The 18,937-nt window shown below is 43.7% G+C and overlaps 1 protein-coding gene across 1 annotated transcript in view; it reads left to right on the top strand.

Moving 5' to 3' along the window:
- Positions 1–9,611, top strand: part of ADAMTS12 (ADAM metallopeptidase with thrombospondin type 1 motif 12) — a 4,001,072-nt gene extending 3,991,461 nt beyond the window's left edge. The window contains exon 23 of the mRNA XM_069627090.1: positions 9,060–9,611. Coding sequence (XP_069483191.1) covers positions 9,060–9,220 — 161 coding nt within the window. The 3' untranslated portion in view covers positions 9,221–9,611. The remainder of the gene's footprint in view (positions 1–9,059) is intronic.
- The last annotated feature ends 9,326 nt before the right edge of the window (positions 9,612–18,937 follow it).

Raw genomic sequence — 18,937 nt, 5'->3', positions numbered from 1 at the left:
CTTGTAGGATACCCTTTCAGTTACAGTTCCCTCCACCTGCCCCTCACAGTTTCCCTACCTGGCTCGTTCTCTGGCTCTGACCCGCACAGAGTTTCTGTCAGCAAGGATGCACCTCTTCCAGCCCTCACAGCTGAATTCTAAACATAACTACCTTCTGGTCCGACAGACCCATGCTGCCTGTTGGCATCATCTCCATGTCGAGTGTTGGGGCCGTTCCTATATTGGCTAATGGGTATAGCCAATCTGCAACGACCCCAGCTAGTTACTTTGCAAAGTGCCTTACAGCTCATGCATAGGCTCATAACTCTAAACACCTTTAACTATGTAAAGGTAAAAACTGCTGGCTTTGTCAATTAGAAATGCTATTCCTGATATAGACATTACATACTTTTCAAAAAGGATGAGTTAAGTAGGGTCAGAAGCCGAAAAGCACAAGACACTGGGCCTCATTACGACCCTGGTGCTAAGTGGTTAACGGCGCCGTAAAAGGCTGCGGCACCGTTAACCACTTAGCGCCTTACTATGAGGTCCCTTCGTGGGACCCGACCTGAACGGCTGGTCTTGACCAGCCGTTAAAGTAGGGACCTGCAAAGGGACCTCGCAGTCAATTACGGTACAGCAATTTGCGGTACCGTATTTGCCACCTTCCCCATTCCCATTGAGCCCTATAGGGCAAAAAATGGGAATGGGGAAGAGCCATGGTGAAATGGGGAAATACCGCCCGCCAACCTTGGAATGGGGCGGTATTACCCCATTTCACCATGGCGGACTCGTTACAACACCGGCACCAACCATGGTGCTAATAGCGCCATGGTTTAGCGCCGGTGTTGTGTATGTGCTTAATACAAAGAACACTACAATAGGGTTTTTTTCAGATGCTATTAATCAGAGAATATTCAAGGACATACAGCTATGTTTTTCTGCTCTTGATTAACACATTTTGTAGTCAAGCACCTGGGAAACTGCAATAGCCACAAACAAAGCATAGTTGTTTTACGTCTTGTACTTTCTTTTGATTACCTATCTTAAATTCATTAATTTCACCAATACATTTGAGATTTGAATACAATTACTTTACTTCACTAAATCATTGAGTCAACCTAAAAAGAAAGTGTTTTTTTTCTTCTGGCAACTAATGTTCAATCCCACAACTACAAAGAGGTTTCTAAAATGCAATGCTGTCCTTCTTCTGGGACTGGAATCAGATCAAATATAAATATGGAAATTGGGAAATTAATTAAAAGAAATCACAACAAACTTTGGTGTTATTTGAATCGTTCTTTGATCCAGGCGTGCTCCCCATGGTGGTAATGAGAACATTATAATAAATAGATTCCACTTATTATTGGCAGTAATCTTATGCAAACGATTATTGGAAATGTTCCATTTTCTCGCTACTGTTTTTTTTGTTTTTTTTAAGTACAAGATTGTATCCAACAAATTATGGTGCTTATTTGACTGACTTTAAAAGACGACAGACTGGGTCAATCTTTGTGATGTGTGAAGTCCTAATTCTGAGTTTATGCTGCCCCTGCAACTGGTGCCTCAACCAGCTGAGAGATCTCACTTTTCATTCAAACAATAAATAATCACCTTTAACGTTGCTGATCATTGCTTTATTGTTTATGTGTTATCTTTTCACGCTGGGGTAGTGGCTAGCCCTACAGACATCATGCTTGCATGAACTTATGAATGGTGCCACAGACAAGACAGCATATATTTGGCATTAAGGATTAATTGAATTATAGATCATGCAGTATACTCATAAAGGCAAGGTTATTTTTTTCAATCTCCTGTTCTGTATGGTTGAGCACAGCACACATTCACAGGTGCAGATTGTTCAGAATGGCTTTTAAATACACCTTAAGCTCCTACGGTCTGTGACAGCTCCCTGTATCAGATCCAATTCTCCAATCTTCATGCTGAGAGAGGGGTTTCCCCTTCACTGCCTTATGCTATAGCCAGGGGAGCAGGTCAGACCTTCTGCAGTTCCTTCATCGCTGAACTCATATTCACCCGGCACCCCCTGTGTCCCACAAGACCAGGATCCAGACATTGCCCTGTTCTGCCCTTTTCCCCTGTGGTCATTTCTACAAGGTACCACAGCATCTCTCGTTTGCTGAAATCTGTAGACTCCTGCACTTAACTGGACTCTGTCCTCCCTCTTCAGCCCTAGGCAGAGGAGAACCAAAGCATGAGACCACTAGTCCCGCTTCTCTGTCCTGCTTTTGACTGAGCGTCAGCAGGATGCCCTGTGGGAGAACTTCCTTATGGTGGCTGTTCAAAACAGGAATTTGGAAATCATGGAAGGGGGATGAGTGGTTAAATGTTGTGGTTTATCCTTAATCACTTCCATTGTCCTGCCTCCCACTCGTGCTTAATGATAGGCAATTGGTAATTGGCAACCCATGAATTAAGAAAGAAGCACCTCCTTTCCAAGCCTCTCTCTTCCGCCAGGAATAAGCACGCAGTGTCATCTGCACACAGACATGTAATAGCAGTACCTTGGCATATGGGATTAATTATGAGTGTGGCGGTCCGGAAATAAGGGTGCTGGTAGCAACATACCGGCACTCTTTCCAGACCAAACTCCGACTCTGCGACTCTGCAGGTGGGGGCCGTTAAGCTTGCCAGGTCTGACATGCCGGGGGCAACGGCCCCGGATAGCAGAGTTTTCACGGATGCACCAGCACCATTGACAAAAGTGCCGATGCTTCCGTGAACCCATTCCTGTGGAGTCCTATGGGACTACATGGGAATGGGGACTTCCCGAATCTGCCACCTGATATCACTTCCCGAATCTGCTGACTGATATCCCGGTCCGCCGGGACTTGAAATGCCCCGGTGGCACCAGGAAATCAGGCAGCAAATTCGGTTTCACACATGAAGGGTGGGCACATGAAGGAGGGCACATGAAGCAGCAGCTCACGATAGAGCAATGCACTTGGGTATTTTAGGCTGTTTCTGGATATTTGAGGGTGTAACAGGGCTCATGAGGACTGTTCACTGGAATGCAGTGCTTAGTTTTGCTTTAGGCCTCTTGTGGACCTGCTATGTAAGTAGTCGCTACAGAGCAAATTCACACTCTACAAATCTAAAACTAACCATCAGCAATATCAATTTAACACATTAGTTATCGTACCTTTGATTGCAATGATGATACATATACTTGACCTCTCTCCCAGATGCCCGATTCACAATACAATATCAGTACCACATTAACACAGGAAGAAGTATGGCTCTGTGTATTTAAGTAGTAATCAACGGATACGCACCACTGCCAATTCACATCCCCAACTTCATGCGTGTAATCTAAGCAGGAGCAAGTCTATGAAGAACTTTCCTTGGAAGACACACTCACCTCTTGAAGCAGAACCAAAGCTTCCAGCAGAAGACTCACTAAAAATCAGCACCAACCTTATGTCCAAGTGAGAGATGCATTAATTGCAAGTTCATTATGAAGAAACCTGATATTGGCCAACATCAGGGGAAAGGCCATGCACACGTAGCATGCAATAATACAACAAGTGTTAGCAAAGCTAGTAGGGCTGGCTTTATAAATGTAAAAGGTTGAGTGTTGTTTGCTCTGCCTGGGGCTTTAAAAAAACAATCTTTCCCACATGCCTGTGAAGCTTGAGCTGTTGGCATTACCATTCATTGCTTTTATAAAGTACCCACAGGAGAAAAATCCAACCGTCTATATTGGCAAAGCCGACCTTTTGGCTTTGCTAACGCCTGTTTCAGAAGTCGTTCACTTAAGAATTAGTTACACTGACATGACTGCGGTCTCCATCCACATTGTGAAGATACGCATTCAAAGCATTTAGTTCACTGAACGTTACATCATCAAGGAGCACATTGCAGAGACAAGCCCTTAATTTACCACCAAACTATCAAAGTGTGCATATGTGGACATATGTATTAAATATTATTTTGAAAGAGTATGCAAAATTGTGACTTTACTTTGAACAAGGACACTTACAGATAAAACACATTATGAACATTACAGGGTGTCCCCAAAAGCACCACTCAGTCCTCTGATCATATAAACAAAGGATGGAATGCCAAATCTTCCTAGGACAATGGGAGCCATTATGAATTGGGAACTTGTCTGTATTTAGTTAGAGATCACAAACAGAGGCAGCAGTCAGCAACAATAACACAAGTATGTAATCGAGGACTACATAATAATACATTTATTGTGAATTAGTTCAAATTTGAACTTTACACAAAACAATCAATGCTAAATACAAAATACAGACAATCAATACTAGATACAAAATACATCTAATAACTTAATACAAACATACATACAAACTGTACATTAAATAAGCATAAGCAGTTTTAAGCATATACATCCAAGTTTAATACAATACATGAATACATGAATGAATGATGGAAATTGCGCTTCTTTTGCTTCTTATGCATCCTGAACAACCCATATATACATAATACCTGAAGCATGGCAATGATAATAGCCACTAACACTAAGCATCAAGCATCAAGCCTGATGTCAGGAAGGCCAAACATCGAACAACAGGCATAGGGGCCAGACCCTAGGGAGCCGCTCTAGGGTCCACTATAGCTGGCTGGTTTGATAATAAACTTTTGACTCTGACCCAGACCCTATATAATGCCAGCTGGGTCCCAATAGAGTCTGAATTCAGACAATAATCCCAGAAGGACTCTCCCTTAATGGTGTCGTAGTTGCTTACCAACTTTCCCAAAAGGCACATGTACAATGGGCCTAATCGAGGGCACATTGTTAAAACGTGCCTGATGGATTCACGATGTTCTCCCTTCATGTAAATATGACAATACCTATCCTTTAATGGAATGCCCAGCCGAGGCCCAACAACCGCTAGTACCTGGAGTTTATTTGTACGCAACCTTAGCATGAATTGACGTACCTCCGGGTCTGGGCATAATACAATGTATTGTTGGGACTTTCTGTATCTGTGGATTACATGCGTTACAGCTTCGTGCCACGTCAAGGATCTAGTCCATGTAATTCAGGACTAAAGTTTAAAACGAATTAATCACTAAGGTCACCAGTAAACACCTCCACTGGCTGAAATGGCTGCTGCTGTAACTGAACTTTGAGGAGGATGTGCAGGGTCATGGTTGCCTGAGCAGCTGCTTTCCCTCTAAATATTTACCTGCAAGTAGGGTGTCAGAGAGCAATAATTCTCTCTCGCTGGACCAAAAAATAACCACTTGCAGGTGCAGGAATTCTGCATGCACCGTTAGAAATGTAGTTAATTGCACTAGGAGACTAGTGACGTCCAAGAACAAGTCCACATTTTCAAAGAGAAAAAGAAACTGAACAAAGTGCATATTAGGTTGACGCTTCTAGGATCCAGGCACCAACTGACTAACTAGTTAGGCCTGCAGGACCTAGAGACTCAAGCAACTGATGAAGCTACACTGATGAAGCCCAATGAGGCTGATTTGCATATGGTCTTTCCCCTTTTGTAATGGTTTTGCAGGCGAAGAGCGATGGTCTGGAGGGTTACCAGAGCAATGGCAGAGAATAAGATTAACTCTAAACCTTCCAGCCATCACCTGTTTTGTTTTGCTAATGTCTAGACTGAGACAGAGACAGATTCTCATCAAAGAGTGAATAAAAAGAGTTTCACCATAAATGGCAACATATTCTAGAATGAGAGGACATGCATTGTCAATAGATGCAGGAGTAGCAATGTCACATACAAAATGGGCGTCACCACATGATACCACAAACCATGAGACAACGTTCATGACACGCCTCAAAACCACATGCCAGCACCAGAGGAATCAAGCAGACAAAGGTACTGAAAGGCATTGTCTCCATCACCATCCAATACATATAGACAGTCAGGTCCCTTACATACCCACATAGCACTAGAAAGAAGATGACCTTAGGAGAAATCAGTGAGGTGAAGACTGGCTATAAACGTGAAAGAACTTCAGAACAAAGAGAAGTCAGAGATATGAAATTATCTGACATGTCAGTAAATAATTTACATTGGTTGCCACAACTGTGCAGAGGATGGGGGCTGAAGCAAAAGAGGGCCTTATGGCTCTATAGATCAGACCAAGATAATGTGTTAATCAACAATGAAATCCAAACTCAATATATGAGGCACATTACAGGTTTGATGCTGTGGCTAGAAATGGTGGTAACAGAATTACTGCCATTTTTTCTGCACTGCCAAATTCCATGTATGTCTTTAAAGTGGAGAGTTTACCTCCATCAAGTCGTGAAGTTAAATTGTCCACTTCAACAGCAAGAACTAGAATTACTACCTGTTGTAACTCCTCCAGAATCCTCATGGAGTCAAATAGATTTCATAAATAACACTGCCATACTGCCACCTGTAATCTGCTGGTAATTTCGTCAGACCTTCTGGTGGTATAGATAACTGGGTTTAGCGGTAATTATCCCTGACTTTACACCAAACTTGGAAAGAGGCACGAATGCTATTTGAATGTTTAAAGGATTAACCAAAGATAGGTACTACAATAATGTGGTTTTCTTAACGTGTCATTCTCATATTTGTCCAACCGTTGCATTTCAATAATAGTCAGCATTTGCACCCAGTGATGTGGCGCCAGCCAAAAATGACCCTATCATTATAAACCTGTGTTCCTTTCCAGCCTTCTGTGCCACTCCCCCTGTGCCGCCATGCCACCATCTTATTGGCCACTGCACATACCCGCTTCCCCCTTCTCTTTATGAGTGTAGCGGTCCGGAAATAAGGGTGCCGGTATCAACGAACCGCACCCTTTCCAGACCACCAAACTCCAACGCTGCGGGTGGGAGCTGTTGCGCTTGGCAGATCGAACCTCCCTGAGGCAACAGCCCCGGATGGCACAGTTTTTACAGAAGCACTGGCACCATTAACAATAGTGCCAGTGCTTCTGTGAGCCCATTCCTTTGGATTCCTATGGGACTCCATGGGACACCAATGGGGACTTCTCAAATGCACTGCCTATGGGACTCCAAATGAGGACTTCCCGAATCCACTGCCTGATATCCCGGGGTGCCGGGATATCAGGCAGCAGATTCGGTATTACGAGGACTGCGGCAACCCGCTGGTAGCACCGGCGGTTTACCGCCATCTTCATAATGAAGCCCAGTATCTGTACATATGATGGTGGAGGGGGGCATATGAAGCAGCAGCTGACAAAAGAACAAAGCACTAGGGTATTTGAGGCTGCATCTGTATATTTGAGGGTGTAACTGGGCTCATGAAAACTGTTCAATGCATTAGTACCCGGCACGCACGGCGCAAAGGGAATACTGTGTGATGATTGGCTCATTTGCGAGCCATACCACACGGTATTCCCAGTTATGCCGTGCGTGCTGGCTACTCTGTTCCCGGCGAGGGGCGTGGCAGCCCCTCACCCAATGAGGAGGCTCGAAACGTGGCCATCCCCGCTCCAAGCCTCCTCGCGGATGAGAGGCTGCCTTCGCCCCCCGCCGGGGGCTCGGGTAAGTCTTTTTTTTTATTCCCTTCCCTCCGACCGCCCCTTACCAACTTACCTTCTTGTTCCTGCGTCCCCAACGGGGGACGAGGGAAGCCTCCAGCCATGTGGAGACTCGGAGCTGGGCCATCCCCGCTCTGCGCCTCCACATGGCTGGGGGCTTCCCTCGTCGCACACCGGGGACGCAGGTACATTTTTTTTTTCCCTCTATCGCCCTCCAAACCCCACTTCCCTTTTTTTTTAACCCTTTTTCGTGAGCGGACGCATTGGGAACACTTGTGTTCCCAGCGCGTCCGCTCCCGATGGCCGCCATGGAAAGGGAAAATGGACTTAGTACCCCGGTCTAACGGGACGGGGTACTTATGGCAATAAGACCCTCGGCGGCGGGTTATAACTGCGGCCCCGGGTACTATCTGTGTATGTGGCAGTATGATAATTGCGAATATCGACGAATCAAGCTACAGGAACAGTCTGCTGGCTAGGAGTACTTAGCAAGAGGAAGATACAAGGAGTGAATAGCAAGGGTGTGCCATATCCTGATGCTGTCTGATTGTCTTCATGTAGAAGGGTGTTATTATGTTATGTTATTGGGCATTTTTATAGCGCTATTTACCATTGGTAGGATTCCAAAGCGCTGTGGGTTGAACACACTCGGGAACCGCAGTCCAGGTCAGTGGAGAGAGTAATGTAGTAAAACATGCTTGGGTGCCCTCGGTATGTGTGCAGCCAGTGTGGAATATGTGGTGTGTGGCTGCATACTACTGCTAGCTGTGATGCAGTGGTGTGAGATCAGTAGAATGTGTGCAGCAAGACCACTGGATTTAGGTATCTGCATTGATGCAGCCCTGGTGTTTGTGAATGAGACTAGGCGTGCAGCCAGGCCGATTTTACAGGGTATAGCCGCGTTCTGAAGACTGTTGAGGTGAACATGGAGATGTGTTAGTCTGCAGTAGAATATGTTGCCATACTGATTTGATGTGCAAAACCAATAGAGGGTCCCTCACATTATTCCAACTTCAACTTCAACTTCAACTATCAGCATGATGGGTGTCAAGGACCAATCATATATAGAAAGCAGGTAGTCTAAGGCGCAGGTGGTGCTTTTGCCCCAACGCTATAGTAATATAACACACAGTTTATTCTAGTAAAACGCACAATATAGAAGAATCCCAATGTCCTATCCCTGCAGCAGTTTCATATCCCTCAATTCACATTCATTCGGAGGATATCAGCTGCCCTGGAATCATTCAAACCTTGCCCTGGAATCATTCAAACCTCGCGCAGCAAGTCCCAAGTCACTATAGACTTTAAGTAGCTCGCACCCACCAAAAGCAAAGAAATCTAATTTCTCCTGCCTTAGCCACGCTGTAGGTTTAGAGGTGGGCAGTGATCATCTGAATGCATAATGCATTGGCGATCCAAAGATTACAAATGCCCTTATTCTATACGCTGAAGTGAAAAAGTGTGCATGAGTTATATGTGAGTGTGCAGTAAATCAGCAATGTGCCATTTGCGCAAAACTGCGAAATATTGAGCTACTGTATGTGACTACATGACTGATCTAGTTTCTCTTTATCACTTTCCCATAGCTCCACCCTGTAAAATGGACAGGATGTCTGTCAATTTCTGCCAGACGCTGAAATCTATAGGCAAATGTGCCTTGTTGAATATCCAGGCCCAGTGCTGCTTCACCTGCTCCCAACGAGAAACTCAACAACACCTCAAGAGGCGGACATTGCGGTCTACCTAGAGAAAGAAAAGGGAAGTAAGCCGAAGAGAGCGTCCGCTCTGGGAAGCAGTGCACACTTGGCTGGACTACGGCTTCTCAGAGACCTTAGAAGACATATGTTCGCCCGTGACTGATTATGCAGCATTTTCTGACAAATCACCTTCAAGAAGTATCATGCCTCTCACTGCAGTTGTGCCTAGTGGCTGCACTGTTTATATGTGTAATTCTTTTTTTTCCATGAAAGGAACTTTTGCACGACACATTGCCTGCCCCCTTATCTGGTTCACTGATATACCTCTAATTACCAAAGGAGCCAGCACTGTTTGTAACTTGTCATTGGTGCTAAGTAAAGACACAGATTACATGTTGGTCAGTTATCAGTGTATTAAATATTTGCTATTTACAAGCTGTATTTGAAGTTTTGATAATGGATTGTAAACTGCCTTTGATTGCTGCATGATACTGTTAAGAAATGAACGCCTATTAAAAACATATGTTCTAGGAAAGTAAATGCAAAACTATTCCTCTCTTTCTCTAACTATATATACAAAGGGTTAAGGTGGTGGATTGAGTTTTGGGGGAGAAAACCCATTAAAAATAAAATGCATCGAAATCTTGTCTACCAAACCTGCACACGTTTACATGCTGCCTATGAATACATGTAGAACATTTATTTTCTATTCTAACATCAGCATTCCTACCTCCTCGATGATGCCTGGGTTTCGGGAGGCTAGTTCAGGGGCAACGCGTTCCCCTTGGAAGCAAGACATGCGGAGCAACAGAGGTTCAATTCCAGGGTCCGCGCTTAGAAATCTCTCTGGATATTAAGTGCGTCACAAGTAGCCAACTAAATAAAAAAATCTTTAGGAATTGGTATTTCTCTCCTTTTGTTAGTGACTGCTGTCACAAAGCAAGCACTCAGTAGCATGTTTAACGTTTTAATAGTTTGACATTTCCAAGTAAACGTTTTGCAAGAGACAAATGAAACAGCAGCCTTTCCTCAATGCCCCTTTTCTTTTTTCTCTTATCGACTTTAAGTTACATTGGCAGCCATTGTAGCAAGGAGATAGTCCATTGAATAGAAAAAAGGCTTTCTGAAAACCCTCTAGAAACCATGAATATTGGCTAGTGAAATATTTTTATAAGAGCATTATCGTGATTGAAAAGGGACCAGAACACAGGGAGAATAGACAATAAACAAAGGAAACGTGCACATGGACGAGGGAGGTGGGCTTGACACAATGGGGCAATTAAAATCAGTTTTTGTATCAAGGAAAAAAATACTTAGTAGATCTTGAATAGAGCCAAGACTTTCTCAAACAGGCCCCAATAACAGAACATTGCGTTCACAGTGCACGAAAATGAGCATAAATAGCTATGTAGGGACTTTTCATCAAAATGTATTTCACATGTGATGTCATCAGTGATATTTGTGATGTCATCTTTGATGTCCTTGGTGTTAGTCTTTGCAGTGCACAGTGGTATTGCGAGTTATGGTTGCTTAGCTTACCATAACGGGTGAATTTCTGTTTTTTTTTCGGTTTTACTTGTAACCATAACGTATCTTTATCAAAAGTTTTTCATTGAATTTCATAGGTTTTTATTTGTGCAACTTAACCACAACGTCCCCTTAACAACATCTTTTTTTAATTAAATCTATGCTATATTTCTCAGTAAAGTAGATAGACTCAATAAGATTTTCCAACATTTCCATTTGCATTTTGTTTTATGCTAATGGAATATTGTGGCGTTTATCCCACATTTCAGGGACTGGAATGGAGGATACCGGCCTAGCAGGCCAAGTTATCACCCAAGCGAAGCAAGGGTGGATAACACATTCTCTAGACCATTATCCCCCCATTCCAGCCCCTGCAATGTGGTATGAAGGCCATTAGCAGCGTAGGGTCCCAAAGCGGAAACCCGGGGTACTAAAACATTTTTTTTCTTCAAAGGAAGGAAAATCCTTTTCCATGATGGCCACCATGCAAAGGGAAGGCCGGGTTCCGCACAGGGCCTCTCTTCGCTTTCCATGGCAGCCTGCAGAAGGCAAACACAGAACCCTATGACCATATAACTATGAGCAAATTTTTCTTCCCTTTCAAACCTACCCCAATTTCGATTAACTTTACCACAAAGTCAGTCCCATTTGCACATGGCCACTTAAACCCCATGTGTTGTCCCTTGTGGTCATTGCCAGTAACCAGATTGTCTGGGTCATAACCTTATTCCATGACCGGCAGAATTTGGCCACTGCCCATGGCCATAGGCTACACCTCAGTCACCAAAGGTATATCACTATTTTTTGTATCTACATTATGACACTTGGCAAAAAATAAAACACAGGCACATTTGCAAAATCATGCTTTAATGTCCTTGCAAATGTTCCTTACACAAGTTTATTGGAAATCCACCCACGTTGAATTTTTTCAAACTTGTCAAATGTATCTACATACAATAGTCATATAACCTAGGCCCCACTTGACAAAATCCATTCTGACTTTACAAAAACATTTATATCTAGATCTATAATCTTTTTGCAAATCTTTGTGTAGATTTCTCAAATTGCACCACAGTTATAAGCCTTTAACATATTTTGGACCCCCCCTAATTTTGCCCCCTCTTGACAAAATCCCACCACACTTTACTTTACAAAAACATTTATATGTAGATATATTATCAGTTCACCAAAGTAAGTATAGATTTGTCACATGGCACCTCATTCATATGCCTTTACATTATTTTGGGACCCCTCCTCTAATTTTGCGACCTCTTCACAGAATCCCACCAAACTTTGCAAAGTCATTCAGAATTAGGTCGGGAATAACATTGCAAAATGTCATGCAGTTTCATTAAAGTAGTAGTGCGCACAAAAATATTGTTGCCCCAAACGTTCAGGCATGTCTATTTAAGCATACGTTAATCGACCGTAAAAACTTTTCCTATGCAACTTACCATGGTTTTCCTCACTTTTACATATGAGAAATCAGGTAGCAGGGTGCAGCCATTTTGTGCTAATCTTATCCGTTGCTGCATTGCCCTAAACTCAAGGGTCCCCTTGACACTAAAACATAGTCCCTGCCCCTAAAGCTGACATCACCATTCCCAGCGATATTCTCCACCTATATCCATGATGCTACTTTGCAGCATAGCCAAACGCAGCAAATCATCATCTACGTCCAGACGTCAGTTGATGCAAAACCCGGAATATCAACACACATCCTTTCACAGCACAGCGTGTGCCAATTCTCAATACAAAACACAATCTTTAAAGGAAACCATCTCAGTAGCCGTTCTTAATTCTATTCTAATCGATCCATTACTTATGCACTGTGTCACACCAAAGAAAGTACACAAACGAGAAACAATGCAAACACAGAGAAAACAACGTGAAATGTTGGCGTCAACTATGTGATGGAGAGGTTAGTGCTATGCAGTGTGTTAAGCTCGCATTGGGAGGCTGATGTGGAAGTTGACTAAAGAATTTTAATACCACATACACAGCATTTTAAAGTAACATAACCTAGAATTGAGCGTTAGTGGAACCTGTGCTAACACTGACATGAACTCCATGCATTTCGGTGCTGGACAGCCCTCGTGCCATGGGACAAATACAAGTACACACTGGTTGTTTTTGAGTCTGCTCACCAATTACAAATGTGTCTACTGTAAAACTTACATAATAATCAGCATTTCCATTCTTTTGGCATAACGCGTAGTGTCTCTTCAGATCATCGATTTTTCATCAACTAAAATGAAACGTTACTTTCTCCCATTTTAGAATGCTAACCCTTATCATGTTCCACATTTTTACATACCTCATTCAATTTGTGTTTCCCTTACGAATACTCCCTTTACTTCCAAGTACAGAAAGCAATACAGACTTATGCTTAGCTTGCTTTTTGTAAGTGGAAGCAACAATTTCCCTCGGCAGGACATGCAGGAGTAGACAGGTCAAAGCATTGACCTTCAGGCCCACGGCAGCGTTTCCCCCGTGCACCACTGTAGCATTAGGAATATGTATTAAAAACAAATTGCTTGCATTCAGCAATGCCCCGTGAGAAATTTCCAGAGATTTATTGATTTTATGAAAACACTCTGAATTCATAATCCTCAGCACGTCTCCAGTTTCCTGCTCGCGAGCGCCGCACACAGCAACCACCAACAGCCCCCACGTTTACAAATGCTGCACAAAATGAACAGTGACTGCCCCCCACCTTTTTTCTGCAGTGCCTATGTCATACCATCTATTTGTCACGGCTGGTCTACCACAAAGTGTTGTAATTCAAACAGTGTATTTCTTTTGCTTCCACTCATAAGGTCTTTCAAAAGCAGGATCCCTGTACTTCCCACCCCTGCAATCATTTGGAAATGGAATGTGTTTGATATAATGTTTTACAGGGTGGCAGAGTTATTGGTGCACTCAGCCAGCACCAACAACCCCCACGTTTGCAAATGCTGCGCGCAATGAACAGTGACTGCTCCTCACCTTTTTCCTGCAGCGCCTATGTCAGACTACCTATTTGTCACGGCTGGTCCACCGTGAAGTGTATAATTCAAACAGTGTTTTGCTTTTGCTTCCACTCATAAGGTCTTTCAAGAGCAGTACCCTTGTACTTCCCACCCCCGCAATCACTTGTAAATGGAATGGGTTTGATATAATGCTTTACAGGGTGGCAGAGATATTGGTATGCTAAATCTCTATGAAGACTTTATGCTTCTCTATGCCACTCTCCTACGCTCATTCCCTTATGGATGTGTGTAATAATTATTATTATATTTTGTATTTAGGGGACCTTGCGCCTTCAGACCCTACCCCGCACCACCTCAAAATCACCTCCCATATATACCTTATATCACAGTCTTTCGCTGTAAAAAAATACCTGTTTTTTTGCTTCTTGCAGTATTATCCCATCCCATCCTCTTGACCCCTCACTTCCTCAGAGATTATTTGATATGTTTGACAAGTACAATGTTGTGTTTTTTAATATGTTTTACTGCGATGTCCGTGGACACCGGCCGCTGTCCGCGAATCCAAGATAGCGGGCATTTCCAATTATCTGACGCACTTCGCGCTTTTCACCATCCAATCGGCGGGAGAGTCCAATGTCCGCGGACACCACGTTGCCCTCTAAGCCAATCGGTATCCTGTCCGCGGAGACAGACCTACTTTTTGGTCATTTTAAAAAAAATACTGGACGGATTTCAACCAAATTTACAAAAGCACGCTTTCGGGACCAAGCCGCTACTCCTGCCGCAGATTTTGTGAAAATCCATCCAGTGGTTTGGGCTGTAGGCGTGCGCACCATTTTTTTCTCCATTCAGTCTATGGGAAAGAACATTTTGGGACCCCGTTGACCAAACCTCACCACACAAATTCATAGTGGGCCATATACATTGTTTGCAAAGTTTGGTGAGGATTCGTCCAGGCAGAGCAAAGTTATAAGCCGCCCAAAAAGTGCTCTTCCTATGGGTTTAGCAAATTAACCATAACTACATGGCTGCTACCACAAGCCTTATAATATCACTAACAAAACCATTGTTTTTTTAAAAAAAAAACTTTATTTATCATTGCACACAGGTAATGCACATACATATATATAGTTCTTCTGTATCACTTGTCCATAACATATCTCTGTCCCAGTCCGCCTTTGTTGGCGGGTTTGCATTTTTCCACTTCATTAATATAGTTCTTTTAGCTATTAATAGGCATAGCTCTCGCCAGGTCGGATTCATTTTTCCCACTGCTCCCAGTAAGCACACACGTGGGGACCACTCCACTGGTTGATCAGCCATTCCATCTAGAGTTTCACAAACCTCCGCCCAATAGTCTCTCAGCTTTATACATGCCCAAAGCATATGATAAATATCTGTGTCCTCAGCGTTGTATCTAGGGTAGGTTCCTGGTGTGGCAGGATAGATTTGTTAAAGCTTTACAGGGGTATAATGTGTCCTGTGCACTATTTTATAGTGTAATAATTTGTATCTGGAGTTACATGATATTTGCTTGGTCAATGCACAGATCTGGGACCATTCGTGCTCATCTATTTGTTGCCCCAAGTCCTGCTCCCACATGTTCTTGGCCGTGTGGTTCCCTGCTGGACGTGTCTGCACTATAATTTTATACAGCGCAGAGGCTGTAACTTTCTGTGTCCCTCCCGTGAACATATATCCGAGCCCCATGTTTATCTCAGTTTTTTTTGGGAAGGTGGGGTATGTAGTTTGTATGGCAGTTTTTACACGCATATATTGTAGTTTGTGTTTATTTGTATTTCCCACTATATCCTTGATATCATCCCATTGCACAAAGCGCTTTTTCGAAAATAGCTGTCCCCATTGAGCAATACCTCTGGTGCTCCAATGCATTGCCATCTCCCCATCAAGAGTGATTGGTGTTTGGGAGTCACCCCAGAGTGGCATACTTGGGTGATGTAGTGTGTCTGTGCCAAATATGCCAGCTATTTTGGCCCAGACTGTGGTCGTCACCTTTGTAGGGTCTACAGAGTTATGGTGTTTGGGACTTGGTCTAGTCATCTTATGCAGTGCAAGTATTGCATCTCGTTCCCTCAGGACAGGTGGTGGATTCCCCGGGTTGAGAAAAAGCATGGCCCACTGTGCGGCATAGTGTGCCTGTGCAGCCAGGTAGTATAGTTCCAGGTCTGGTGCCATCAGCCCACCTCTCGGATACGTATCAGTTAATGTCTTCCACCTAAGCCTAGGGTGCCCGCCCCACACAAACGAGATGCAAGCACTGTTCATTTTAGCAAACAAAGCCTGACCCGGCCAGACCAGCACTGTAGTGAACAGATAGAACAGTTTTGGTAATATCATTTTAATTAAGGCTATTCTTCCCATCAAAGAGATGGGGACGCATTTCCAGCTTTTCATCTTTGCACATAGGGTGTCAGCTAATGTGTAATAGTTTAGGGTACGGGTCAATTGGGCTGTTCTAGCAATGTGTGCTCCTAGATACAATATATGCGCTGGGCTCCAGATGAGACCATGTGAGTCTTGGGGTTCTATTGAATTTTCTGTGAGCAGGAATATCTCTGATTTGTTGGGGTTGAGTCGTAGGCCGGAATATTCAACGAACCTTTTAACTTCAGCCAGGACCTTGCCCATAGTCAGATGTGGGTTCCTCAGATATAGTAGAATATCATCTGCATATAGATTTATAATGTGTATTTTTCCCTCAAGCCATAGTGCATATGAGCTGTAGCGTGACCTAAGGATGTCGGCTAGAGGCTCTATCACTAGGGCGAACAGTAAAGGCGACAGCGGGCGGCCCTGTCGGGTGCCCCCGAGTAGTTCAAGAATGTCTGTTAGGGTTCCATTGACTCTAATCCTGGCATAGGGACGGGTGTATAATATATGTATCCATTTTACGAAATTGGGGCCAAATCCATAGTTTCGCAGCACCCCAAAGAGAAAGGGCCAGTAGACAGTATCAAATGCTTTTTGCATATCGAGGGCTATTGCTATACCTTGAGTTTTGGGGGATATTGTGGCCAATATTTTGTAGCACCTCCTGATATTCGTTGCTGTGAACCTGCCCATAACAAACCCAGCCTGGTCTTCATGTACCATATAAGGCATCAGTGGTGTTAGTCGGGTTGCTAATATTTTTGCGAAAATCTTCGCGTCTGTATTTATTAAAGACAGCAGCCTATATGAGCCGCATTCTTCCAGGGATTTCCCTGATTTGAGCAGTAACGTAATCACCGCTTCCCTTGTGGTTTCGGGGAGTTCTCCCTTATTTAAAGCTTCCACCCATACTGCATATAATCTGGGGACTAAAAGGTGACTGAATTCTTTATAAAATTCTGCCCCATTAGGGAGTGTCTTTATCGCCTCTGATATCTCTGCCTCTGTGATCAGGCTTTCTAAAGACTCCTTAGTGGCGTCCACAATGAATGTCGTTGGTATTTGGGAGAGGTATTGTTCTATCTCTTCCTCAGTGGGTTGTTGAACCCCTTTCACCCCTTACTGTTCTGGCCAGTAGCCTCCCCGGATGTTCACTCTCCCCATATCTACGTGCCGTTGCCGGTTTATCGTAGTAGCGGATCTCATGATCCACCGCTTCCTTATATTCATCTAGTTTAGTCTTTATCTCTGAGCTCAGCTGTGATGTTGGGGTGTGTGGATAGGGGGATTGCAGGGCGGTTATATGTGTCTCTTAGCGTGCCAGTCTACCTCGGATATCCTTGAGGAATCCGCATTCAGAGGATATTGAATTACCCCTTATGCATACCTTAAATGCTGCCACAATATTGCCTGACTTGAAACTGAGGTCTCATTGATGTCAAAGTATTCCTGTATTTGCTGTACCATTGTATTTTTATATACCAGGTCTTGCAGGGCCACGGGTTTAAATCTTCATGGTGGCTTGTTTACCGCACTGCCAGGTATTCGCAGTGTTAGCTGTATTGGGGAGTGATCAGAGTATGTTCTGGGATAGATGTGGGCATTATTAACCCAGGTCATCACTTCATTGTCTACCAGCCATAAATCTATATTAGAATGCATGTCATGCACTGTGGAGTAATATGTGTATTCTCTCTTTGAGGGGTTTAATGTTCTCCACGCATCTTTTAGATTTAAGTCTGCCATATGGATGAGTATCTTCTGTGCTGCTTTGGTCAGTGCTCTTGGTTGTGTTGAAGTGCGATCTGAGTGTACAACCAGGATGGTATTAAAGTCCCCGCCGCATATCAAATAGGCCGTAGGGTAGTTCGGCAATTTTTCAAATATTGTGGTACAGAAATCTGGGTCATCGATGTTTGGACCATATAAATTAAGAAGGACTATCTCTCTGTCATAGAGGGTGCCATGAAGTAACACATACCTCCCCTCTGGGTCACATTCGGGAATAATACCGGTAATTGGGAGGGATTTATGTATTAGAATCGCTGCCCCTCTTGCCCGTTTGGAATATGTTTTGTAATATTGGTCCCCCAGTTCGGGACCAGTTGTCCCACTTGCTGGGGTGCTATATGTGTTTCCTGCAGAATAATTATTTTGGGGCTCTGTCTATTAATGTATGCTAGTACCTTCCCTTTCTTGATTCTGGATCCCAGGCCTCGCACGTTCCAGCTCAATATATTTATTTTGTCTGTGCCTAATTTAGGCATTATCTAAGAAGTGAGTATGATTATATGCATGCCTGTCTATTTCCATTATGCACTTAATAACCGTAGTATTAGGTACCTGTGTGCTTTTTGTTTTAACACCTGTCATGCACAACTTACCCCCAACCGCCCCAACCTGATCCCTCCCCCTCCCTCACAGTTCCCCTAACTTCAACTGTGCCTCTTGAATCCAACCCTTCCCCACCCCCCAACTTTTGGTGCACCTGCTACAGGGGGGACTGTGGTGACTTCCAGTGCCCGTGCCGGAATTGGTCGTTAAAAGTATGATTGGTTCTCCGTTGTTGTTCTCACTCATGTTGACACATGTGGGGTTATGCTCAGCAACATGATATGCATAGTAATCCGTGATCACCCCCAATGTGAGCCACCCGAAGGGGGGCCCTTCATTTTGCAAGTCCATAATCTATCAAGTACGTGCCTGTTTCCATATGGCTTTGATGGTTTCAAGAGTTCCCATTGGCTATGGGTTGTCCGGACGGAGCTAGGATATGTGTTTCAACAAAGTTCGCCTCCTCCTCTGGGAATGTGAAATAATATATTTTGTTTTGGTGCTGTATTTTTAGTCTCGCCGGGTAGAGCATTGCGTATTGCC

The sequence above is a fragment of the Ambystoma mexicanum genome, chromosome 6p (assembly GCF_040938575.1).
Source record: "Ambystoma mexicanum isolate Mex_15411 chromosome 6p, UKY_AmexF1_1, whole genome shotgun sequence".
Classification (NCBI taxonomy): domain Eukaryota; kingdom Metazoa; phylum Chordata; class Amphibia; order Caudata; family Ambystomatidae; genus Ambystoma; species Ambystoma mexicanum.
The sequence above is the reverse complement of the archived record's forward strand: the minus strand, read 5'-3'. Positions and strand labels throughout refer to the sequence as shown.